This window comes from Micropterus dolomieu, linkage group LG12 (genome assembly GCF_021292245.1).
Source record: "Micropterus dolomieu isolate WLL.071019.BEF.003 ecotype Adirondacks linkage group LG12, ASM2129224v1, whole genome shotgun sequence".
Lineage (NCBI taxonomy): Eukaryota > Metazoa > Chordata > Actinopteri > Centrarchiformes > Centrarchidae > Micropterus > Micropterus dolomieu.
The window spans coordinates 30,177,494-30,204,456 of NC_060161.1; the positions used below are offsets into that span (position 1 = coordinate 30,177,494).

General features: G+C 41.1%; 1 protein-coding gene across 3 annotated transcripts in view; it reads right to left on the reverse strand.

Annotated features, from left to right (window-relative positions):
- The window catches only part of LOC123980847 (F-box/WD repeat-containing protein 7-like), a 41,724-nt gene that overhangs the window by 13,679 nt on the left and 1,082 nt on the right, over positions 1-26,963 (reverse strand). The window contains exons 2-4 of one of the 3 annotated variants that reach the window (XM_046065395.1): positions 24,437-25,016; positions 1,251-1,333; positions 893-1,028 (exon numbers count right to left, since the gene is read on the reverse strand). In XM_046065395.1, the coding sequence (XP_045921351.1) occupies positions 893-1,028; positions 1,251-1,333; positions 24,437-24,979 (762 nt within the window). In that variant the 5' untranslated portion in view covers positions 24,980-25,016. Of the gene's footprint in view, positions 1-892; positions 1,029-1,250; positions 1,334-5,421; positions 5,677-24,436; positions 25,040-26,963 lie in introns of those variants that run through there. The other 2 variants (XM_046065394.1, XM_046065396.1) reach the window with 2 other exon arrangements.

The window sequence follows — 26,963 nt, forward strand, 5'->3', positions numbered from 1 at the left end:
GGGGGGGGGGGGGGGGGGGGGGGGGGGGGGGGGGGGGTGTTTATTAGTTATATAAGAACAGCTCGAAGGCAGCGTTCCTCTAAACCTCTGTATATACGTGCAGGAAGCAGAAGAAATTCACATACACACTATACTGAGATGTGTGTGTTGTTTTGGCAAGTAATCTTAACAGGGTGTAGCTCGTTTCAGCTCATCGAGCGTTACAAGTAAAGCAATGTCTTCATGTTAAAAATATGTAACTGAGCTTTTGTTAAAGCCCTGCCCAGCTACTGTTGCTATGCCTGTAAAACTTCTGCTCTAGCGGGGCACATAATGCATCTGCACTAATAACAATGGCAGATTCACCATCGCAGTAAATGAAGAATGAGTACTTGATTCTAGCCAGACAAAATCAGCTTCTCATTTATAGTAGCTCAGTGCCCCCCAGGCTGTAGCTACTGAGCTGACTAAGCTAACATTACCTGCAGTGTTATTTGTTCTAACATAAATTTCCCTCTGGGGATCAATAAAGGCTTATCTTATCTTGGCCCATCATCTTGGATACCGAGTTCAGTTGCAGTTGAAACTTCCCCAAATGCAAAAAAGAGCGGAACAGAGCCGCTAACGTTAGCCTAAACTCTGCTAAATATTAACATCTTGGCTCCCCACACAGTGAATGAAGTACTCCTGAATGAAGATTTTCCTAATGTAACCTGGATATCCCTGGAGAATAATGTCTGCTTTGGAGGAGACGCGTGTTTACTGCTGTAGAAAGTAGCAGGGAATTAATCCACTCTTTACTTTCACTCTTGTGTTTTTGGTTTTGGGAAGGCTACAAAAAAAAAAAAAAGGGGTTAGGGGTTTAGCGAGCTGTTGATTAGTAAGGAAGAAACATGTCTGTGCGTGTGCTGACCTGGAAGGTAAGAAGCCAGTCCTGCAGGCCAGAGGGGGGCGGGCCGGAGGTGACGCGCCGCCGCTGAGCCGAATGCCCATTGGCCAGCCGCAGGTCTCCGAACGTGGTGGGCGTGGCCTGAATCAGACTGGCAGGACTGGGGAGAGAGCGACAGGGATGTTAGCATCTGCAGCAGTTAGCATTTCCGAGCTAGTGTGTAGTCAAAAATCCATACGGAGAAAAATGACAAAAATAAGAGCAAATGTGTTCATTGACGATCTCAAACTTTTCACTGTGTTTCTTTAAATTGTTGTTAGGTAGTTAACAGCTGATACAGTCTATAGGTAGAGCCGTTTGTTAGCTAAATAAAATGTGTTACCTCAGGTGTGTGTTGCCTTTGCAGTGCTTCTTCCCTGAAGGGAACGGCCGGCCGTCTGGACCGTGATCCAACTTCCTCTTCATCTGGTAGTTGAAAGGCAACGACAAAGACAAAGAAGAAACAGTGAGAGACAGCTTTTCTGTATCAAAGGGGACAGAAGGTAGTGATCAAATCACTCTGACATTTATTCTTCTAGTCATTCAAGTAGCTTCACTGTCTGAATGCAAGAAGCATATGGTCAGATGTATTTTTAAACCTACATATATGTTCATGTTAACCTTATCATGGCGGTTTCACACACACAACATGAAGTGAGCGTTTTGCGCAGCATGATTACAAACTCAAAGCAAATACGCAAATTTGCAACAGAAAAAAACGTGCATTCTCAACCTATCTGCAGCAGTAAGCTACCTAGTTGCTCTGTGATAATACTTCATATACAAAGAAACCGGACCAAACAGGAGATTGTTTGGAGAAATGTAAGCGAGGAAGGTGAACTACCTTGTAAGTTCAGAAAATGTGTGTCTGTTACTTGATTCCAGCTATCGTTGTCCAATGAAACAAGTTAGCATAGCATAGCCCTGATCGATCAGAAGGCCATTTAGAAAATAAACATTTTAAAAGATGTTTGATTGTCATTTTGCGGACAAACCTGACACAGCATGAATTCATACATTTAACAAATCGGCATCATTTTGATCCATTTACTGCAATTAAAAGAGCAAAATGTTTATTTTGGGGGCATCCCTCCCCCTCCTGATACTGAAGCCTACTCAGGTTCAAAAGCCAGGTACCTAACCTCGGATTCACCCTCATATCTCATGTTTTTCAGCAATTCAAATATATCACAACCTAACCAACTGGAGCTTTGTAGGCTGGGTTAAGCATGAGAACGGCATCCTACTATGTCAGATGAATGATCACAAAAATGTGACCAATTGTGGATGTTGATTGAAGCAGCTATACAGGTTGTTGTAAATCTTGCTTACAGAAATAACAACCAACATATTTCTTCTATGACACAAACGTTAACTGCACCTGGCAACTGCAGCAGGAGCTGCTGTGTTGAACGAAAAATAAAAAACACCAGGAAAAAGCCCCAGGTTCACCGCATGGCCATTGTATATGCTAATTTGAATATTTGTAAATGAGTTACACTACATAAGTCAGTGTAAACCACTGAAATACAACATCAACAAAAGCGAGTCTGGTATTATTAGATCATTCTGTGACCTGTCTTGTAGGTTTGTCTAAAGAGCTCTATTATTTTAGTTTATATGGTGCTCACATGGTTTATATTCCTGATTAACATGGAGTACTGGTTGCACTGGAACATGGAGACAACACAGCACGTACACATTGCACAGAGGGCAGTAGGTGGAGGGTCAGTAGGGACACAAAAGCTAATTTCTGCCCCAGGGGCCTCTAACAGCTTAATCTGACCACGTCCTTCCTCAACAGAAATCAGATAAAATGAACACATCATGGATAACAGCTACAGATTCTGACATGGAAAAAAAACAAAGTAGATGGAATCAGATTTCTTATCTACGTAAATGAGACGTGTGTAGTGTACTGCAAGTGTAAATTAATGTAAATGTAATGGTCTACAAATGTTAACTGGATATGGAATTGCAGGGGAAGTTCCTGAATTTCTGGATGTTCCTGCGAGGTCACAAGTCAAAGCCGAGCCCACGTTACAGAAGGGACGCTACAGCGTCTCTGTAACTTTACTATGGCGACTTATGATGAGTCTCTGATAATCAGTTGAGGGTTTACTGTCACCTGTGTGTCATTGCCAGGCTTTGCTGTGAAGTATAATCTGTACTTTAACAATGCAGGGATGCAAACAATTTTAATTTCTACGGTTGTATTCTTGTAGTTTTAAACTATAGCCGTATTTCCACCTGAAATACTATGAAGTTTTATTCCTTCATCCACCCTAAAAATACAGTTTATAGCACGTCCTTAAACAGAAATCAGCTAAAATGATCAACTAATTACATTTTGTCTGCTTATCAACAGCTACTTCTAACATGGAGAAACTAAATCAGATCAAATCAGATTTCTTATCAACTAAAATGAGACGACATTACATGTGCATCGCACATCATGTGTTAATGCGGCCTGGGGAAGTTCCTGCACATGTCTGTGGGTTTCTGGTCAAAAAAATGACCGTATAAAGACCAAACAGCTGTTGCAGACCCAACATTCACCCAACATCTGTGTGACTGTGGAGACGCTGAAAACACCCACGCTGTGAAGTAACACAAACGCAGCGAGCCAGAGGTCTGAATCAGCCTTCTATCTCTTTCCTCTCTGTGTCTCTCTCTCAGTGAATGAACGCAGGAATGCAGAAAATCAGAGGAATGTCGCCGCTGCAGCGCTGGTTTAAAATAGAGCAGCACGCGCTAACAGGCTGCTGCTCCACACACACACATATATATATACACTGGAGGCTGGAGATGTACAGGACAGTATGTGTGTCCTTCCTCTTGGCATCTTCATGTGAACCACAGTGTTTTCTGACTGCCTGCCTAATCTGTGTTATAAAATAAAATACAAGAGGAAGCTGCTCATGTAAAATCTTTCATTGTGTGTGGATCATCTAAAAGGGGCAGAATCGAACCGCCAACCTCTGACAAAGTCACCGTTTCAACATCAAACAACCGTCACTTCAGCTCTCAGCTCCAACATATACTCATAATCTGATTTTCATTTTCAGGTTTTCTGACTTTTTTTTTACCTACCCCCCAATGTCACCGGCTTTTAATAACAGATGTCGGGTCTGTGTGGATTTCATTAAGCCAAACTTTACTTGAGGATGAAGAACAATGAAAATGTGTTTACTGTTAAAATCAGAATAATTCAGCCCAGTCTTGTGTTTCAAAGGGTAAAAGACAACTGTGTCTTTATGTAAAATGTTTTATATTTCTACAATAAACTTTAAGATACTTGCTGTGCATCTGTTGACACTTCCTGTTGGCATCACTACAGAATTACTATAGGGGCTTACAGTTCAGCTATGACATCTAAAATGGTCATTTACGGTGACTTTATGGCATATTTTCTACATTTTAAAGCTATAGCATCTCTGTAACGTTACTATGGTGACATGTGATGAGTCTATGATAATCAGGTGAGGCTAAAATGTGAACTTATACTGACCTATGTGTAACTGAACCAACATTTGCTGTGCAGTATCCCTCTATAATCTGCATTTTCACACAGTAGGACAGCAAGTCTTTTTCTATGGTTTTACTCTTGTGGTTTGTAGCTTTTAAGATCAACACGCATTAGATAGGCTTAATAAAGTTATTTTTGCTGCTTTATTTGACCCAAAAAATTGCAGTTTACAGCAGCTGTGTGGTATCACTCTTATAATTGTGTTTTCACCATGTAAGGAAGCAGAAAATGTCGATTTCTATGATTTTAATCTTGTGGTTTGTAGCTTTAAAGATGAATATGCATTACATACTAAAGGTCTGCTTGATTTTTATTCATTTGCATTAGTTGTTTTGTGTTTTTACAGTGCAAGGAAGCAAAAATGTTCAGGTTTAATTTGTGTGGTTTAGGGCTGCAAAGATGAACAAGCACAGCATATTAAAGTGAAGCCAGATATTAAGCCCTTTTCATAGATAGTTTGGTTCTGTTTTCTCATCTTTTCTTACAGCAGCTGTACAGTGTCCTATGACTCTTAAAGGGAAGGAAAAAAAATGTCACTTTCCCTTTAATGAACATTAGATACTGAAATTTTCATTTTGTTCAGACAGTTGCTCATTTATTTGCTTGTAAAAAAAAACAATTTACTTTACCAAAAAAAAAAAAAACTATTTACAGTTGTTTTAACAAGGATTCAAACCCATAACAACAACAATGCCTGTGGTGATCAATAATCAAATCAGAGAGAGAGAGAACATAAAATTACTTGTCTCTTTCTCTCTCCAAGTTCCGCAGTGGTCCACACACGCACACACAAACACACACGCACGCGCTCCCGAGGCATGCCGCTGTCAGAGAGAAACGCCTCGTCATCCCGGTGCTGCACGAGCCTGACAACCTTGAATTCGCGCACGACAGTTTTCAATAAAATAATAATGAGATAAAAGAGATTGAGCCGCAGCTGCTGACGTCAGCTGATCGATCGACCCTTCCTCTGATCAATACTCACTTTGTAGAAGATGAGCTTCAAGGTGCCGTAGAAACCCATGGCTCCCCCGGTCGGTGAAACCCTCCCGGAGACCGGTGAATATACAGAAATATTAGGCTACAACTAAAGACTTTACGGCGATTAAATCCCGAAATCCGACAGAAGGATGTCCGAGAATTAGACGGCGTGACGTCAACAGTCCATCCGGTAAATCGGTGGATCGATGAGAAGTAATAGATCAATCAGTTAGAGTGGAATCAGTCCGTGTTGCGCTCGCGCTGCTGCCTAAGAGGACTGACACTCTCTCTCTCTCTCCGCTCAGGCTGTATGTCGCTCGACCTCCTCCGGAACACGTAGGGACATGCCTCTCTCCGCCTCACGAGGGGAGGGGAGGGAGAAAAAAGTAAAGGAGAGAGAGCGAGGGAGGAAGGAAGGAAGGAAGGAGGGAGAGGAAGGGGGAAGAAAGGAGGGGAGAGACAGAGATAGGGAGAGGAGGAGGACAAAAGTCCCAAACAGCTGAATAAACTGCATCAGTTTCACATTGATCTCTGAAAAAGTTCAATAACAGTTTATCATCAGTGAAGCAACAAGTACTCATGTAAAGTACAAATGCCTTGTACTTGAGTCCATTTTCTGCTCCTCCACTACACGTTGGAGGTAAATATTGCATTTCTTTGTTGGCTTCAGTTGAAAGTTATCAGAAAAGTAATGAACTCACCTTTACAGTACACCTTATGCATAATCCAGTTATATAATATGCAATATAACAAGTACTTTTACTGTTGTTACTTCTGAATGCAGGTCGCTTTTTTAAAATGTGACATAATAAAGATCACATGAAACAGAAAGCAGAGAGCTATCTGCTTCTACCTATTTATGTATTTTTCTGTAAAAACAAGCTTCCAGCGAGTGAACACGGCGGACGAAACAGACCAGTTTGACGACTGGGATTACAGTACTGTGGTGGTTTTCTTGACAGGTTTCGCTCTTGGTAGCCCGGGGCTTAGTCAGCTTACAGGACCGCTAGCTGCACAGCTAACCAAGCTAATTAGCTATAGATACAGACAGATAATGTACAGTTAGCAGCATTTAGCGGTTTAGCAAAAGACAAAGTTATCTGTCCATTTAGAAACTCTGGCTGTGTCCGAGATCACCACTCATTCACTACCCCTATGAAGGGAGGCGTATGTAGAGGACTATATATCTATCAGCGCCATGCCTGATGGTCTGTAGGGCTTGGTTAGTGACCATCCACTACTTTTCAAAATGCATTCTGGGATACACTGAGCGGACTATATAGGGTATAATAATTATCACTATACACTCAGCACTCAGTACTGTATTCCCCTGTCGGTCTTTGAGGCTGTGTTCACAGTGAGGCTGCCAAACGCAATGCTGTTGCCCGCTCGCCTCGGTTCGGGTTCTGGTGCCCATTTTGGCGCCGCTTCCCGCCATCATTTCCTGCTGGGTCCGCTTGCCCCTGGCTTGAAAACCTGCAGTGCTTCAGTGCACTCGGCAGATGCTCCGAGCTCCCAGTTCGGGCAGAGTCAGCGAATATGACTATAAACTGTAGAATATGACCACTGGCTGCACGGCTAATGCCTTGTGCAGACTACACGACTTTCACCGTCGGCTGACGGCCGTGGTGTTCACACTACACAACTTGCCGTCTTGTGACGGGAGTCTTGAAGTCGCTGTGGCGTTCACACGACGTGACTGATTGGTGACAAGGGGGTCACACACTACACGAGCTGACAGCGGCTCTGTCACCCGACGCAGGTCTCCAAACCACGTTTTGTAAAGAAAACACACGGGAAATGTGAAACGGGAAATAACGCAAACCTACAGACAAAACAGCTGTTGTTTGTTATTATAAAGATCACAATTATAAATACAAAGAATCTGGGTGAAAGGATGGATTAGCACACGCAGGTAGCAGGGATCGTCTGAGCTACAGAGAGAGCTGGAGGTGTTTTGTGGTGAAAAAGCAGCTGCCTGCTCTCATTGGCTGGATGTGGAGTCGGCCGACCTCATATTTGGCATGGTAGATATCTGGCAGACGTCGGCGATGTGTCGACTGGCGACCGCCCGCTGATTTACCCCAAATCACAGCCTAACGGTCGCTCAGCGGCAAATCGGGCTAAAAATCGTGTAGTGTGAACGAGGATAGATAATTAGACAATAGCAGCTTGGTGGCAGCAGTTACAGATTACTTCAGCAACAAGTCAAATTATCTGTCCATCAGGAAAATATTTCCTCCATAAAATATGATACAGTTTCACCAAAAACAGTACATTAAGTTGTGCAAGTCAGCTGCCAGAAACACTATGATCCCGTGACCCGAATACAAATTGAGAAAGCTTTTCAAGGAAATGAGAAACTCTAAAATACCCTCAAGAATACCTACAAAACAATGTTTTTTTCTCATTGATGGGCCAGATACTGGTGTATTGGTGACGTGTAGTGCAAGGAATATCATATAAAAACACTTAAATATCGATTTTCATTTCATGTGGACTTTTAAATAAAATATCTCACCACTGTTTGTCGTTAACTGTGGCTCCCTAATTTGCTCACCCTTTGATCTGACTTTAATTATAATTTTGTTTTTTATTGTAAATGCATTTAAATGACAACACATTTGAGGAGTCTGGCTTATAATTAACAGTTGTTTATTTACACTTCCAGCAGATGCCGAGCAACGTTAGCACTCACTTGTAATCCTGCATGATGAATCTAAGTCCAATATTCGCTCTTTTTTAGCTCTGTGTTTGGTCTCCACCACCTCCTGAAGTAGACATCTGGCTCTTTAGCTGCTAAATGCTCCACCGTGTTCACCAGCTGTGGGAACTTTGAAAGGGACCTTAAATATTTGTAGGAAGTTTCATGGCTTCATCCTTCCAACAGCCTGACAGGCCGACGCCACCATCCCCAGAGCCACGCTGCTGGCACGGATTAAAAAGCAGATCGTCCAGACTGACATGAAGCGATAGTGAAATGTGCACACATACCTGCACACACCGTTTCACACAAACAGTAATTTTCACAAACACAAACCCAGACGCCCAGCAGGGGGGTTGCTGGAGGTCGCAGTTTTCTCACACAGCTGATTGACCTTAAGGCCGTCACACTGAGTGTCCCACAGGAGTACACACACACACACACACACACACACACACACACACACACAGTGTTAGGAGGTGCAGAGGGATAATTTGAGAGGTCAAGCCTCCCCTCAGAGCCTGGAGAGAGACAAAACATACAACCGCTCTCACCTGTTCAGCCTCCTCCTCTTGTTTTCTCTTCTATCCTTCTCTACCTCCTTTTCTTTTCTCCTACATTTTTCCCCCTTGTCTTTACCTGGAGGCCTCAGGTTGTCGAAATAAAACCTGCCACTTTCCTGTTCCCTCCCTGCATTATATTAGAAAAGCCCAGAGCAGATTTATCTTCACATGACTGAAGTTGCAACATACACAACTCAAGTGTCCAGAAAAGTGCTGCTGTAAAGTAATCCAATGCAACAGCCCTGCAGCCAGTCGTGTATGCGTTTCTGCTTAATACAGGACTGTAATGTTGCTGTCGTTTCTCATATGTTGTTCCCCCGTGTGTGTAGACTGTGTATTGGAAAAACCTCTCGGTACAATGCATTCCAATCCTAAAACGTAAACCCGCTTCACACACTGGTTGACTGTTATTACCTGTAGACGTCGATGGTTAAGTGTGGGGTAAGTGATTCGAATGAAATTTATTTTTTTTAGCAGCAACTGTAGCGGCAGTTTGCAAACCCACAACTTAGCTAACGTACTTTTGTATCATGGGATCTGTCAAGGTGCTGTATTTCTCCAGAAATGCTTACTCCACCTTTAACTCTGCATTTCATTCACATTTACAGACAAAATCCAAAATGTTGTCTCCAAATACAAAACATAACAAAACTGATATCCAGAAGAAGTTTGTTCTTAGCGTAACCAAACACAAAATATTCCTGCAGATCGTCACAACTCTTTTCATCATTTGTTGGCCGTTCCCAAAGTGACGTCCTTATAGATTCTTCTTCTGCTGGAAATCACTGCATTAATTATCAGCTTTTTTAGTTTTCTTGTGAACAATGCGACCAGAAAGAAGCAGACTTGGGTGCACTAGGTTTGGAAAAGAGGTTTATATTACTAAAATTTAAGGTGAAGCGCACCCCAAACATACTTATAAAATCACACACACACCAGTTTGTCCCACCAAACATGCCTTTCCAGTGCTTCTCACACACCTGCTGTCAATCACCCCGAACCTGCTCTGATCCCGCCCCCTGGCTCATCAGGGCCCGGATGACCTTTGAACCTGTTAATCTGTAAATCTCTCTCCGTGTGTCATCATGTCAGTTTCAACCCCTGATCAATCCCATCATGCCCTGGTCACCACTCCTTACTTCCTTTTTTCTCTTAATTTACTGTCTTTCTTTCAGCCTCCCGCCTCACTTAAAACCTCTTCTCCCCCGTTTAACTCCCTTGTTTTCTGTTTCTAAAACCTTCTTCTCCTCTCCATCCACATTCCTTTCTGCTGCAACATTTTCTCTAGCGTTCTTTCCTTTCCTTTCGGTCTGTTACTAATTCCTACCTCTTTCTTTCTCCTCCATCCCTCTCGGTCTCTTCGTAACTCTGATTCAACATCTCCTTCTTTCTGCTTCCAATTTACGTCCACCCTCTACACCCGCTGAGTTTTCCTCGCAGTTCACTTAAAACATGCTGTTTCAGGAAAACGGATTCAATTTTTTGTATTTAAAGAAACATTTCAAAGGAAATTCAATAAAATCACGTTACTCAAACAGGAGGAAATGGTGCATAAACCTGCATCTCATGCATTTATTGTGCATTTTAACCATGTACTGTGTACTTAACGTGTATTTGGTTAGGTTTAGGCACCAAAACGACTTGCCTTGTTTAGCAAAGATCACGGTTTGGTTAAAATAACTGCGTTACTTAACTTAAATAAGTTAAACTTTCAATGCTGACTTTTTGTTTGACACGGGAAACGAACACCGGTAGTTGAAAGTCCAGTTTCTGACAGTTTTTTGTTAGTGGTACTTAATAAGAGTAAGGACCTTACCCCACCTAACCGGATCAAAGTAACTTGATTTGCAATCAGAGTTTGTAATAGAATAAAGATCGATGATGAAATTGGAGGACAGCGCGGCTACTTCCTGTTGGCTGCATCCTCGCAAAGTCAGCTAAACTACTTTTGAACCAGACGCCGGTAAAAACCTTCTCCAGTGTCCGGTGTGAGCGACTCTACAACTAAAGCAGGATGCACACTTTTTATTCCTCTGTGTGGAGGAGATTTCACATCACAGATGGTAAACTGTTTCAGGTAAAACATGACTGTGCTATAGGAGCTAAGTGTGGGGACGGCAGCTGCACTGCACTGTAACCGACACAAAGGAGCTGGCCGGCGTCCATGAATAATTCATTTATCTTAAGTTTAGGTAAGGTGTATATAAAAATTTAAAATATCTACAAGTGTGAAAGAGCCTGAGTCTCCGTCACTTTTTCATCTGGTTTTCTCTGCCCCTCCTCTTTTGTCTTTTAAAACCTCACAGCTCCCCTTTCTTTTTCTCTGGTATGCAGACCCACTGAGCCTCTCCCTCTGATGGTCTTGTAAAACCTGAAACTGGTGTGTGTGTGTGTGTGTGTGTGTGTGTGTGTGTGTTATTAAAACAGCTGACTCTTTCCCACACTACTTGGGGACTGTTTGTGTGTGTTTCTGAGACTATGTGTCAATTAGTCCCGTCAAAAAGTGAATAACATCTTAAAGTGTGTGTTGACAAAACCTCTTATAATAAATAATAAAATGTACATGTGTGTGTGCGGGTTTTATCCTTAACTGCAGTCAGACACTGGAAACAGAGAAAACCACTTCAAAGACTGAGGCAGATGTGGCCTTTGTTTATTGTGTGTGTGTGTGTGTGTGTGTGTGTGTGTGTGTGTGTGTGTGTGTGTGTGTGTGTGTGTGTGTGTGTGTAGCATAAGATAGCTGGATTAGCCTACAAGTGTGTGAAGAATCAATAAAGAGAAAGAGAGAGGGAGAGGGGATCAGAGGAACGTGTGAAAGATTGATTTTCAGCAGATGTTTCAACAGTACAGTAGAAACTGACTCTCACTTTCTCTGCATCAACCACATGACAAACAACCTACAGCGAAACGTTCAGAGGTCTCCAGCATCAAAGCTGTTTTGAAGTTGAGCTGAAATTATCCCCCCCCCCCCCCACACACACACACTTTTGTATTTGAATACACGACCCATAATATCTGCAGCATTTTTCGCCCATTTTATTGAGGCTGTCGTGAGCTCAAAGCTGCGTTCAGTTTTACCAAATAAAACTCTGAAACGTCACTTATTAGTTGTGTTACTGTTCTGTAATGAGCTGACAAACCTAAATCCTACATTAACTTACAATAATCAGGCTGCAAGATATGGTAAAAAATTATTCTGACAGATTTGTGATATGATTCACGGTAAGTGGAAACGACCGTTTTTGCATCAGAATTTTCATTTACACTGAAAAGACGATTATCTGTTGATGTGACATTTGTTCGAGTCGGTACCAAACAGGTTTTCTCACATCTGAAGAACGAGATAAGCAGCCATCTGTGCCTTCATTATAAGGCTGTTTTGTCACATTTTACCTTCATCAAAAAATGCAATGTCAATAATATTTTCATAAATTGTGCAGCTCTAATATATCATAAAATCTTGAATGCGACTGTTCCCTTAGTGATGTTATTCTGAAAAAGGAAATGTGCAACAGATCCACATTCAGCTAATAAAACACTTTGAGAGGCTGATAAATGGAGTGATCACCGCGCAGTGCGGTTCACTGGGGTCCACCTCGAAGGGGTGGTCTCAGACTGCTGTCAAGTAAACTCTGGAACGGTTCTTATCTGATGTGAACGCCATTCGAACCAAAGACAGGAAGTTTATTATTCTGTGTCTTTTCACTGGTTAAAAAAAACATTTCTAATCCTGCTTTGGTGACTGGCGAACTCGCCGTGCGTTTGCTACCAAAATGTTGACTAGCAGTGGACTCCTGAATATTTGGGCTGAAGAGAGCGTTTCTCAGTTTCTAGAGAAGGTGCAGAAGACCTGGAGGTATTATTAATATTCAGTGATAAAGCGAATTGGTTCCAGCAAACTGTTGAGAAGCGTGTCAACAGTACATCAAAGTACTGTAGTATGAAAGTATTCTGAGCGAGGGGTTACCAACCGACAGTCTGACCAATAATCAAACCGGAGCTGAATTACCACCACGTCGCCTCTCCAAAACAAACGAACATGGTCATTAAAACATTAAAAACACTGAATAAAGCAGTTTCAATCTAAAGGCGAGCCGAACTCTTGACAGGGTAAGAGCTGCCAGCTGGAAATGTTTTAATGTCAGTCAGAGCTTAGTAAAAACAGGTCTAATGCAACATAACTTTTAATTTTTATTCATTAATAGGGCCGTGCTGCTGGACTAGAGCTGCCCCGACCTGCCAAACTGTTGCATTATACTGTTGTGTTTTTTTTTTTTTACACAACAACGGTACGGTCTCCGTTACTAGGAACAAAGTGGACCCATGAAGACTTCTGGCCTGAACTGAATGTGTTTTGACAGTAAAGAGGTGCCGAGTCGATAGACAGCAACGGTCAGAGGAGAAGATACTGTTGGTTATCGAGCTGACAGGATCTGGACACAGAAGCCGCTGTGTTTCCTGTGGGACAGATTACAGAGGTGCAATGCAGCAAACAACAGGTGCTTTATGAAGCAGATAAACACTTGGCTGCAGAGAGACGTGTGTCTGTGTTCATCAATAATGAATGCAGAGAGTGTTGCAGGGATGTAAGGGACTTAGAGCTCATGTATATTTTAATGAGTAGCTGTGTGTGTGCGTGCAATCATTCTCAGGGGAGAAATAAAGATTCAACAGTGATCACAGTCAGGACAGAAGAAAGGAAAGGAAAGATGGAGGAGAAAGAAACACGTTCACAGAAGACATCTCATGTCATTTCTATGGAAAAAAAAAAGTCTCATGTCAAAATGAACGGCAATCTTACTGAGTCGGATCTGGAACATTTCCGTAACAAAGAGTTTGTTTCCATCAATCTGTTGTTTTTTTCCACACTTTATATTTAGCGCACTAATAAACAAGAGTGGGAACCAAATGCAAACGTCTGAGTCTGAAACATGAAGCACCGCATTCTTTCTCACGGCCAGCAGGGGGCGACTCCACTTGTTGCAAAAAGTCAGACTGAAACTGAGCCTATTTCTCAACTGAATTATTACCTCAGTAAACACTTTCCTAATGAGTTTATGGTCTCAATCGCTAGTTTCAAGTCTTCTTCAAAACAGCATGATGTTAATTTATTAAATAATGGTCCCATTTAGAAAGAAAGAAACGATAAAGCAGGGTATGCTTTGGGGCGGGGCTATCTTGTGATTGACAAGTCACTACCATGGCGACTTGTCAATCTGGCTAGAGGCAACTCCTATCCACTGCACGGTGTAAATTTAACCAGTGGCGTTGAAAAAGCTTATTAATTATTAATTTTTCCATTAAGTACATTTTGTTTTAAGCCTGTTTAGATGCTAGCCATCCCACTTAAAATGACAATTAACGTTACGGATGCACCTTACTAACCAAGCTAGCTAGCTCCACCGTCTTGTAACCAATCAGATAACGCTGTGGGTGGGACACTGAGCGAGACTACAGAGTGGTGACTACAGACCGACAGAGGCAGCTACATCAGAGCCAAAATAGCGCAAAATTAACTCAGTTTTGTGATCTGTTGAATCCGCCGAAGTGCAATGGAAACATGAAGCACGTGACTTAAACGTCCAGATCTGTGTGGAGCGATGATGAGGCTGTAACCTTCCTCACATTAATACATGAAACAAACAGAAAGATGTTTGAGCTTCGACTGGCACTCTATTAAATGATCTCATCTCGTTTCTCCTCTTCCGCAGTGGTTTAAAGGCAGCGACTGGTGGATTATAAACTGTTGCTCTACATGAACCACCTCCTAAAATTCAAACCATCACCATCTGTGGATGGAAAGCATTAATTTGTATTTTGTTTTGAAGATTTTCTGGAAATTCTGTTGAAATTTTATGCCACATTTGGAGCGGGTAAAATACACAGAACAAGATTAAACTAAAATCCGTTTAAAAAACTACTAAACACTGATTGATCAGCTGTCCAACTTTCCTTCATGCCAAGTACAATGAATGAAAAATATCCAGTATAACTCTTTACACAGCGTGTGAATGAGATCCCCAACGCCGCCATTAAATGCTCACGCCTGTCAGATTTTAAAAGCAGATTTCACTCTCTAATAAACACTGACATTTACGACTTGAGAGAATCAGGGGTGAGTGTTCGTCACACCGCAGGTCATCAAGTCTTTAATGGAAAATACATAGAAAGTGTCAGTGATGTAACATAAGAGAAAACATTGAATGGAACTAATTAGAAAATTTACATGACATTTTTATATGAAGCTGTCAAACATTCACTTATTTCAGCTTCTCAATTGTGAGAATGTTTTGCTTTTGAGATTGAAAAATGAATATATCCGGCTTTTGTTGTTCAGAAAAGACATTTTTCTAACTTTTTATAGACTAAACAATTAATTAACTAATAAGAAAATATGACATTATGACATTAATCATTAGTTGCAACTATACACTCCTCTTTCTTTACATAATTCAAATGTTTCAGCCACGGGGCTCAGTCGCAGGTCTTCTTGTTAATGTGCTGAAGCGGTTTTCAATCAAATAAATCACACATGACAAAAAGACGTCACTTTAACAGCTTGATGAAGCCAACAATGTTTCCTATTCCACGTGTTAAAAGGGCTGAAAGGAGGAAGTGTAAGAAAAAGGGAGGATGAAGACGGGAACGCGCTGAAAAGAAAAACAAAGCGGGGGCAGTGCGAGAACGACTTAAGACTGAAGGTTTTATTGGCATTCTTCAGGTGTCGCCTTACACACTGTAAATCACTGAGCGTGGGCAGAGACAGTAGAGCACCTGTTCCTCATTGTATCCTGTCCCAACACACACACACACACACACACACACACACACACACATCTACAGGTCAATGGGACCGAGTACACAGCACCAACCAATAGGGACACGGCGATGTACGGTTACCACAGTGATGATGCAGACAGGGAAGAAGAAGAAGTCTGAAAGCTCTCTGACGGCTGTTTCCAGGGACAATCCTGTATATCTGAGCTAATGCCTGGTGCACACTACAGGTTTTACCAGGGATACCACAGATGTAACGGCAGAATTATGTTTTAATCTTAAGAGCGCGCACACGATGGTGCAGTGGACGAGACACATTCCTTTGTGTGGGAGACCCACTGCAACACATCCACCAATGTGTCCCTGAGCAGGACACTTTACCCTACTTGCTCCAGAGGTGTGCGACCGCTGACATTTATAGCAGTAGTAAGTCGCTTTGGATAAAAGCGTCAGCTCAAATTACTAAATGTAAACGAAAGAATTCAGTCCAGATGCAGGACCACACACTCTGCGTTTATACTAAACGATTTCAGAGTCTCACAGAATCTCATGTGATCGAACGTGACTTTAACATCAACAAACATGGAGGCGGACTGTCGTCATCCGCTGGGTGCACACAGAAAACAAACAAAAAAAAAAACTGTGGATGAAGTCGAGGCCGAGAAGAGAGAATCAGCCCGATTTAAACATTTTAAAGCGTGAGCAAATACACAACATACTGTCAGTGTCACTTCCCGTTCCCCTCGCCCTCGTTGGCTGTTGCGGGTTTCTGATCAGTTTTCTGTCGCTGTTCCTTTTACACTGCAGGTAATAATCCAAGCCTCCGATCCAGTCGGTGACCTTAAGATTATGTCTGTAAACCTGTCACACAGCAGGATTATTTGGGACGATAATCTGTCCAGACCAGCCTCGGCTTGTGAACGCCCGAGAATCTCTGGAGGGTGAATCAGACTCTTAGTCACCCCAATGATCCTTTAGTATGCGGCCAGCATAACAAAAACTAACTGTTACATTTTCAATTTGTACTAATTTACATAATTATTTCCAGGAAACCTCCTGCGACATTAAAATAAGGAGATTATGGCCCCTGTCAACCTAAAAACCAACTCCTAAAGAGCATAGCAAGGTGACAACTGAGCGAATCAGAGCTTTGGAGGCTGGATTAAGAGCGGCAACATTATCATTTTCATGCTAGCTGACCTGGAGAAATAACTCTTCCTATAAATCTACCACACCTTCATTCAGACTGAAAATGACTCTGGAGCAGCGTCACTTGTTGCATACTGGTTTTCAAAACAAAAACAACCTACTTCCAAAAATGAAACTGAACATCAAACTGATCATCAGGCTGCTGATCAAGACTGATGGAAAACAGCTTGAGCACTGCACCATCTTCCTCTCCTAACAAGATAAACAACCAAGAAGACAAACCCAAACTAAACAACAACTGTGTTGTTTTTTTATTGCCTGCACCAGAGGTTTTCAAAGCAGGGGGGCCAGACAGTTTCAGGGGAGGCTCAGTGAATGGACGTCAAACAATAACTTATACATTATTTCTTAGAGGGAGATATGAGTATTCAGATCCTTTACTTAAGTAAAAGTACTAATACCTCACAGCAAAAATACTCCATTACAAGTAAAAGTACTGCATTAAAAATGTACTTCTAATCAGGAAAATGTACTTAAAGTATTAAAAGTACTCAAAGCAGAATAAAAAATATGCTGTGACTGTTATTATATCACCAGATAATTATTACTCATGTATTAATGTAAAAGCAGGATTTTACAGTTGAAGTTAAACTATTTTGTATCAGACTGCACAAACTGTTGGGTAGTTTAATTTACAACAAAACTATTTTTTTAAGTCTTCAATGTTTTGTGTGTAAAAACCTTATGTAAAGTAACTAGTAACCAGAGCTGTCAGATAAATGTAGTGAAGTAAAAAGTACAATATTTCCCTCTGAGATGTAGTGGAGTAGAAGTAGAAAAAAAAATTATATAAATACCTTTACTTTGCACTGAAGTACAGTAAATATACCAAGTTCCTTTCCACAACTGGGGATCACAGAACAGCCTAAATGTGTGATTTGGCGTTTAGGGTATTGGGGGAAATGTTACTGCCTTTCCCAGAGAACTAATAAATGCCTCAGGACAGACCTTTTTTATGTATTTGGTACAGTCTGAAGTTCTGTCAAACTCTGTCAAAGCAATATTAGACTATCTTGGCTCAATTGTTGAGCGTCTGAATGCAGAAAAATAGCTTAAAGAACAAACAGGGTGTAGACAAAACAAACCCAGCTTTTAATCCGGCCCGGGACTTTTGGACTCCCCCTCTCTGTCCCTCGTTACTGTGAGCTGCCCAATAAATGCTGACAGAGCCATTTTTAAGTGGCAGCTGGGAAAAACTCACTCAGCTACTGACTTTTTAAATATGTGAAGTCACGCTCACTTTAAATGTAAGCAAAACCTGGGTGGAAATGTGAGGCCGTCAACGTGCCCTAGTTAAACTGAGGATGTGAAAAGAACTTGATTAATTATCAGAACCAGATCGAACCCGGCACAAAGAGACTGCACCGTATAGGTCGCAGGTTCAAACCTCCGTCCTGCTGACGAGCAAAAGACTCCGGGAATGCTGCCGCAGAGCGAGGAATGCGCGTGTGTGTGTGTGTGTAGGGCGCTGACTCGGCGAGATCGGCGTGGTGGACCTAACAGGCTGGAAAGCTGCCCGGTGCTGGAATGTGACCCCGTGCGTGAGAGAGAGAGAGATAGAGGCACACTTTATGTTTCTTCATCATCTTGATGGGATCCGACATGAACACTCAGTCTGTCGAAGTCAGATCAATACTGGTTTTATCTCTGGTTTGAATCGGGCAGGACTCAAGAAGACGTCACGATTATGAGGCTGAATTTATAAGTAAGATTTATGGATGGTTATCTGCTTTAATCCTTGCTTAATATAAAATATCAAGACTGAGGCTGCAACTAAGGGTCATTTTCATCACCAATTAGGTCTGCCGATTATTTTCTTGATGAGTTGATTGATCGTTAGGTCTATAAAATGTCCGGAAATAGTGAAAAAAGCCCCGAACCTTAAAATATTCACTTTATTTTAACATAAAACAGAGAAACGAAGCTGGAGCCAGAGACTGTTTGACATTTTGGCTTGAAAAATGTTTCAGACGCTTACCTAATCGATAAATAGACTACTCATTGCAGCTCTGATCAAGACTCCATTCATGCTACCAGCTCTGTGAGGCTGTACTGAGCTAAATGCTAACGTCAGAATGCTAACATGCTGATGTTTAGTAGGTATAATGCTCACCACGTTAGTTTGGCGTGTTAGCATGCTAACATTTGCTTATTAACACTAAACACAAAGTACACAAACTATGGGTCAAGGCTTTGCTTAGCAGCAATGCAAAAATCTGAACAGAGGCCTCAGACCCTCAGGGGCCCAAAAGCTCCAGGTTCAACCTGTGAAAATCTGGTAATTTAATCAAATACAAATGTTTTTAATACAAATACGAACCACTAAAGCACCTGGATTATTACGGGATATAATCAGAAGGGTGGAAAGTAAAATGTAGTTTTAAGGGCCGTTTTTATTTGAGATGTAATTGCTTATATGGTGCATTTTGCTAAAGTATGCTTGATACAACAAAGTACATGGACCAAAAGGTGGAAGTGGGGGGTGAATAGGGGCCCACAGCACATTTCTGCCCAGGGCCCTTGTGGTAAGTTAATCCGCCCCTGACTGACGGGAATCTCAATAAAAAACATCGGAGATTCAAATTTGGAACGATTAGTCGTTGACTATTAAATCAATAGAGAGCTATTTTGATCGACCGATTGATCAATCATTAAAGAATAAAAGTCAGAAATTTGTGACTCCTGCTTCTCAAATGTGAATGTTTACTGGTTTCTTTGCTCCTCTCTGACAGTGAACTGAATCACTTTGGGTTGTAGACAAAACAAGACATTTGAGGACGTCGTCTTGGGCTTTGGAAAACAGTGATCGACATTTTATCCTACAGGAAAGGTCAGGGGATCGCCGCAGCCCTTCGTGTAGCATGAATGTACTAAATATCACCGTAATCCATCTAATAGTGGCTGCTGAGATGTTTCAGTCTGAACCACAGTGGTGGACCGGCTGACTGATATCCATCCACAGAGTCACGCTGCTAGCATCTGTCGGGTTTCTCAGTCCATCAACAGTTTCGACAGATTTTGTGCCAATGAGACTCATGAATGAGGCGTTTTTGTTTCATGAATGAATGACCTGAATGACCTACGCTCTGATACGCTCAGTAAATGTTTTTTTTTAAACCGCATTGCAGCTGCTTCTCTTGTGACGGTTATGTGTGTGTGGAAGAAATCTATCTGGGCCAAAGCATGTACCAAAAGGAGCAGCGACCATGACATGAGAGTGAACGCTCCCACGAGCGCCTCTGAAACGAACCGCGACATGCTCATCCTTTCTCCAGACTCGCAGGAAGTACAGCGAAACGCAGGGTGAGGGGAGGCTGAAATGAAACGCGCGAGTTCACATACCAGACATGCCACTGCAGCCCTAATGTGCTTCCATTCACACCAGTCATCTGACCCTGGCATGATCAGAGACTGTGTGTGTGTGTGTCTCTCAACAACAACACACTGAGGTCATGTGTTTCAGAGAGAAAGTGTAACATCTGAATGAATTATCTAAAAGATTGAAATTGTCAAAACACGCTAAGTGATTGAAAAGGAAGATAAAAGCTCTAAACTTAAAATCCGACTGTATTTTACCTGTCTGTGTGTGTGTGTGTGTGTGTGTGTGTGTGTGTGTGTGTGTGTGTGTGTGTGTGAGACAGATGGAAAAACTAGGGCACTAATCTGGTGAGACATGCTCTGTAATCTAGGAGTATTTTTTTTCTAGATTACTACACATATAAGAGATTACACACACACACACACACACACACACACACACACACACAGAGAAATCACCAAATCTAATCTTTAAAAATCAGCTTTCATGCTCTTTGAACTGAATCCAAACCACAGCGCTGCCTCTAGTGGTCACAGAGACAAACTACAGTACATACAGAACATAAATTAATCATCAAATATCCCATCATGCTTAGGGTGTCATACTGGTCTGGTACCAGTATGGCTGTGTTTGTGTGGATGGATATATATATATATATATATATATATATATATATATATATATATGTGTATGTATGTGTATGTGTATGTGTGTGTGTGTTAAGCTAACAGTTCCCATGAGAGGATATTTTATATCCCATGATCCCGATGCAGGAATCTGAGGAATGTTCACTGCTGCACATTCCTACACACACACCTACTGTCTGCGTGTGTGTGTGTGTGTGTGTGTGTGTGTGTGTGTGTGTGTGTGTGTGTGTGTGTGTGTGTGTGTGTATAATTAATTTTGATTATGATGAAACTGGTTATTTTGCTTTCTTTAACAATAGTAGTAAAATACAAACGCTACCTAAACCTATGACACGCATTTATTCAAGTAGTGTACTGAAGTACACATTTGAGATACTTGTACTTAAGTGTTGAGTGGTACTTTTTACTTCACTACATTTATTTGATACCTTTAGTTACTTTTCAGTGAAACATTTTTAATGTCAAAACATGTGATCATGTGTGACAACCTAGATGGTATTAAACTAAATATAAAACGAATGCAACACTTTGAATAGAACAATGTGTGTGCACTTTGCTGCTAATGCTTTTATGTGAGTGTTTTTACTCTGTAGTATTCGGTAATATTACTACTTTTACTACAAGCAAAAGATCTGAGTACTTCTTCCTGCCTGATACTTTCTGGTGGATAATGTTGTATTTGCAGCTTCATTGTAATTAAAGTATCTTTTACTCAGTTCTAGTCTATTTAGGAGAATATTAATGTAGAATAAAAACAGATTAAATGTGTTTTTAATATAAAGAAACTCAGTTTGCAGTAATTTTTTTGTCTCAAGTAGTTTCTAAAAACTACAAAATAAGGAAAACCAAGTATTTTTTAAACTTTTTAACAACTTTCTTAAGCGACTGTTTAATTAACTAGTGTGAAATAAAGCATTTTAATTTCAACTTAATTTTAATGTTTTCATTAAAATTTAAAAGACTAAAACAAAATACCGTTAAACAATTTTGATTTACTGGGTATAATAAGTAATGTAACTTTAATTTAGTTGTTAAGAGTGAAAGGAGGAAACACATATGCACAAACACACTTTCTCTCACACTCGGCCTCCCACACGCAGCAGCTGGTGTTCAGCTTGTTTATAAAGACAACAAAACAGGAGACACAATGGCACCTGAACGGCCCTTACACACACACACACACACACACACAGACAGGCAGACGCTGATGTCGTCGGCTGGTACCTGAATGTCACAAAGACACAGCTCACACGATGAATCACTGAGCCAGGTGTTGTGTGTGTGTTCGTTCACAGTGAGGAGATAAAGTGTGCAACATCGCCGCCTTCGTGCTGCATTCAGACAGTTCAACTATCATTCACCCTGTCAGGGTGAACTAAGATCTTTAAAGTCTCCTTCAAATTAAGTTTTGTTCCTTCAGTTTGAGCGTCACTGTTCACCTTAAACCTGTAACACCTGGGCGTACGGTGGAAGCCAATCATTGGTCCAATTTGATAACTAAATTTCTTATGAACTTGAATCGTGTATGTCTTCATTATCCTCACATGAGATTACGTCACAGCAGTTTCGTGCAGCGTCACAGCTATACTGAGGTGGTTTTATATTTGCAGTGGAAAACGGAGGAAGGAGCATCAAAGTCAGGCAAGTAGAAGTGAGTTGAGCTGGGACCACAGGGGCTTACACAACTGTGATGTGGAAACCTGAAACCTCCAGTGCAAAAACACTGAGATTAGGCTCTACACCAGGGGTCGGCAAATAAGTCTGGCATCGGGCCAAATTTTTTTCAAGCTGTTATATAGCGGGCCGTTGACAAAGTCAAATGATTTCAGGTCTTGTGCATGTTTAGCTCAGCTGGTACTGTGCTGGGATCCCGTTAAGTAGATTGAAGGGACGTTTCCATCTTAAAGCAGATATTTTTTTCTCCCTTGTTAAACAAATTGAATAAAAGGACACTTTTGCACATACTCACTATAAAGCATGTGCTGCAGTGTGTGCGCGTTCCGGCGTTTGATCCGCATTCATAAACCTATGGACACTTATTTTCATTTCCCTGTGAAAATTAAGGGGAATCCGATCGAGGTGTGTCAAGCAGGCCAGAGACTCTTTTGAATGTCCTTCAGAACTCTTCAAAGTAAAAGCTCTTAATAAACTCGACATGAAGCATTGCTGCAAAGAACGTTTGTGCTTTTATTTTAGAGGCACAATCACTTAAGAGGAAGTGATTGTGTGAGCAACTGTTGCTGTCATGACTGAGATCTATTTCAATACCAGCCACTATAAATTTATTTATTTTTCTGCTATCAAAGCAATCTGGCCGCGGGCCAGATATTATTGCTGGTGGGTCCGTTCTGGCCCGCGGGCCGCATGTTGCTAGCCACTTCTCAACACTGAAGTAGAAACCACGCTGCTTAAAAAATATATATTTATATTTGCATATGTACATATTCTGGATTTTTCAATGATGGAGAAGCAGCTGCTTTGAGACACACCTGTCCTTTTAAAATGACTTAAAAAGGACAGGTGTGTCTCAAAGCAGGTGCTTGTTATCATTCCACCTGTTCACACTTAACTTCCGGCACAGAGCAATACTTATATGAACTTATATGTTAGTACGCGTGTTTGACACAAGCGGGAACCTCAGGGTCTGAAAAGTGAAGCCAATGCTTAAGTGTCTTAAACCCGCATTCTTTGTAACAGCCAGCAGGGGTCGACTCCAGTGGCTGCAAAAAGAAGTCAGATTGCGTAGAAGTCAATAAGAAAATTACTATTCTTCTATCCTGATTTATTACCTCAGTAAACACCTTCCTCACACGTTTATGGTCTCGGTCACTAGTTTCAAGTCTCCTTCAACACAGCAAGATGTTCATTTAGAAAATAACAGTCCCCTTTAGAGGAAAATAGACAATGAAACCAAGTATGCTTTAGGGCGTGGTTTCCTTGTTGTATCCCTCTCCAGCTCGGTCACTTCTGGGTCCAAAGAAAAGAAAACATGAAGGAGACACCCAAAATGCCAAACTCGCGCCCCATCAAGAAAAGAAAATTTTGTACATTTTAAGGTTAAATTATTTAATTTGGTGCATTTCAAGAGCAAAATTTGGAGGCTAGATGTATGAAGAACTTTGCGTTCTTGTAAACAATTTGATCATAAAAACATTGTACAGATATAAATGGTGAAGAAACAGCAAAAAAGTCAACAAATTTAGTTACTGTTTTTCCAGCAACCTTTAAATCAAAGACGCAAGTAATTTCCCTAAAATTTAAGTGTTTTCTGTTTTTAACTTTTAATGGACGCGTGACATGTTTTACAGTTCCTGTGATAATAGTCCAATTAATGTCCAAAAGGTTCACCAAGTCCGACGCAGTTTGAAATATTATATTGTAGGTGTTGCCCATCTTGCGTACAATGAAGACTTCATAGCCTCTCTTCGGGGAAGACTTTCATATAGTAACACTTTGTATAGTGAGATAATTACAAAATAAAGTCGCTAAACCTGCCTGTCAGCTGCAGTTACCATAAAGGATAGAATACATGTGCACTCCAAATTAAGGTGTTGCTACAATTATCGTGTTCTCAACCACAAACGAGTGACAGTGGATCCACTGAACGCTGTTCAAACCCTTAAAGTTACTGTAGTTACCTCAACAGAAAAGTGGTTGTCTAGAGTCAGATGCCAAAGTGTGTTATTGTTCGAGCTTACAGAAGCGGGGAGCAGCGGTGCAAAACACAGAAGTGTAAAAATATTTTGAAACTATGGTGGAACAAATTAGACAGTGGCAAGGATGGGAGTCAACTGTCTTACCTGGCTCTGCAGGTGAAGCGACGGTGCCGTCACCTCTGCATCCTCCTCTCTGTCATCACTGTTCACCTCCTCCCCTTCATCCTCCTCCATTCCTTCGATCTCTCCTTCCTTCTCCTCCTTTTTGTCTCCTCTGTCAACTATGCGTGTGATCCGATAGGCCGTTTCCAGGTGGGCGGTCCCGAAAGGCTCAGACGGACAGGACTCGTCCTCGATTGTGACTATGGCGACTCTGACCTCGTCTTCCTCGCCATCCTCCTCTCCTCCTCTTCCTCGGCAGAGAGAGGAGGAGAGGAGGGGAGAGGAGGTGAAGGAGGAGGAGGCGGAGATCGGAGTGTGTCGACCAATCAGCTCCCTTCGTGGTTTGTCTTTGGCGCCTGCCTTTCTCATCCCTATCTCCTCTTCCTCCTCCTCCTCCTCCTCCTCCTCTTCCTCCTCTTCTCTCCTCCTGGATGGAGTTCTTAGTGTTCTGTCCTTCTCTCCTCCTTCTCTCTCCTCCAGTCCATCCAACCTCTCTTCCTCTTCCTCTCTCCTTTGTTGATCCATCTTCTCCTTACTCCCGTTTCCTTTTTTGTACTTCACACTGCAGAAGAGCAAAGAAGCATCCTGAGAAGAGAAAAGCGATCGATATCAACACATTAATGAGAATAATAATAAGAAAACTAACAACTAAACTACTGGGATATTAATTATACTGGCTCCAGGCTAAAGACACATCTGTAGCCAAAACATAAACGAATCTGCTCTATGGTAGATATTGTATGGAAATAACTAGAGTAGATATTCTATGGAAATAACTAGGGTAGATATTGTATGGAAATAACTAGGGTAGATATTGTATGGAAATAACTAGGGTAGATATTGTATGGAAATAACTAGAGTAGATATTGTGTGGAAATAACTAGAGTAGTTATTGTGTGGAAATAACTAGAGTAGATATTGTGTGGAAATAACTAGGGTAGATATTGTATGGAAATAACTAGAGTAGTTATTCTATGGAAATAACTAGGGTAGATATTGTATGGAAATAACTAGGGTAGATATTGTATGGAAATAACTAGGGTAGATATTCTATGGAAATAACTAGGGTAGATATTCTATGGAAATAACTAGGGTAGATATTGTGTGGAAATAACTAGAGTAGATATTGTGTGGAAATAACTAGAGTAGTAACTGATGGAAATAACTAGAGTAGTTATTCTATGGAAATAACTAGGGTAGATATTGTATGGAAATAACTAGGGTAGATATTGTATGGAAATAACTAGGGTAGATATTGTATGGAAATAACTAGGGTAGATATTCTATGGAAATAACTAGAGTAGTTATTCTATGGAAATAACTAGAGTAGATATTGTATGGAAATAACTAGAGTAGATATTGTATGGAAATAACTAGAGTAGATATTGTGTGGAAATAACTAGAGTAGATATTCTATGGAAATAACTAGAGTAGATATTGTATGCACCTCACATTTTAAAGCCTCACTAATCAGTATTCCTACAAAACATTATAAAACACTCTGTTGAAACGCTTCACACATTGAGAATGACCAAAACACTGCAGCTCTGTAAAGCTTTTTAGCCTCCTTCAGCTCATTGTTTTGGTTTTGCAGCACATTCACTGCCGGCAGCAAACAGCAGACAGAGTTAGAGGCGAGCTGGTGAACGTGGTGGAGAATTTATGAGAGAGCCAGATATTTCCCTCAGGAGGTGGTAGCAGAGAAACGCACTGGTTTCCACTGCTTAGCTCATAGTTCATCACTCCTTGTCTGTGAATATTGAACTTCAGTTAAACTAAAAAAAAAAAATCTCAAATCGAATCGTAATCACAATATCTGGCAGAAAAATCGCCATTAGATTTTTTCTCCCAATCGCCCTAGTTATTGATCAGATATGATAACAGATCAGATATCTGCGGTATTTCTACAGTATATCAGCATTATTGATCAGATATCTGCGGTATTTCTCCAGTATATCAGCGTTATTGATCAGATATCTGCGGTATTTCTCCAGTATATCAGCGTTATTGATCAGATATCTGCGGTATTTCTCCAGTATATCAGCGTTATTGATCAGATATCTGCGGTATTTCTACAGTATATCAGCGTTATTGATCAGATGTCTGCGGTATTTCTACAGTATATCAGCGTTATTGATCAGATATCTGCGGTATTTCTATAGTATATCAGCGTTATTGATCAGATATCTGCGGTATTTCTCCAGTATATCAGCGTTATTGATCAGATATCTGCGGTATTTCTCCAGTATATCAGCGTTATTGATCAGATATCTGCGGTATTTCTCCAGTATATCAGCGTTATTGATCAGATATCTGCGGTATTTCTACAGTATATCAGAGTTATTGATCAGATGTCTGCGGTATTTCTCCAGTATATCAGCGTTATTGATCAGATGTCTGCGGTATTTCTACAGTATATCAGCGTTATTGATCAGATGTCTGCGGTATTTCTACAGTATATCAGCGTTATTGATCAGATATCTGCGGTATTTCTACAGTATATCAGCGT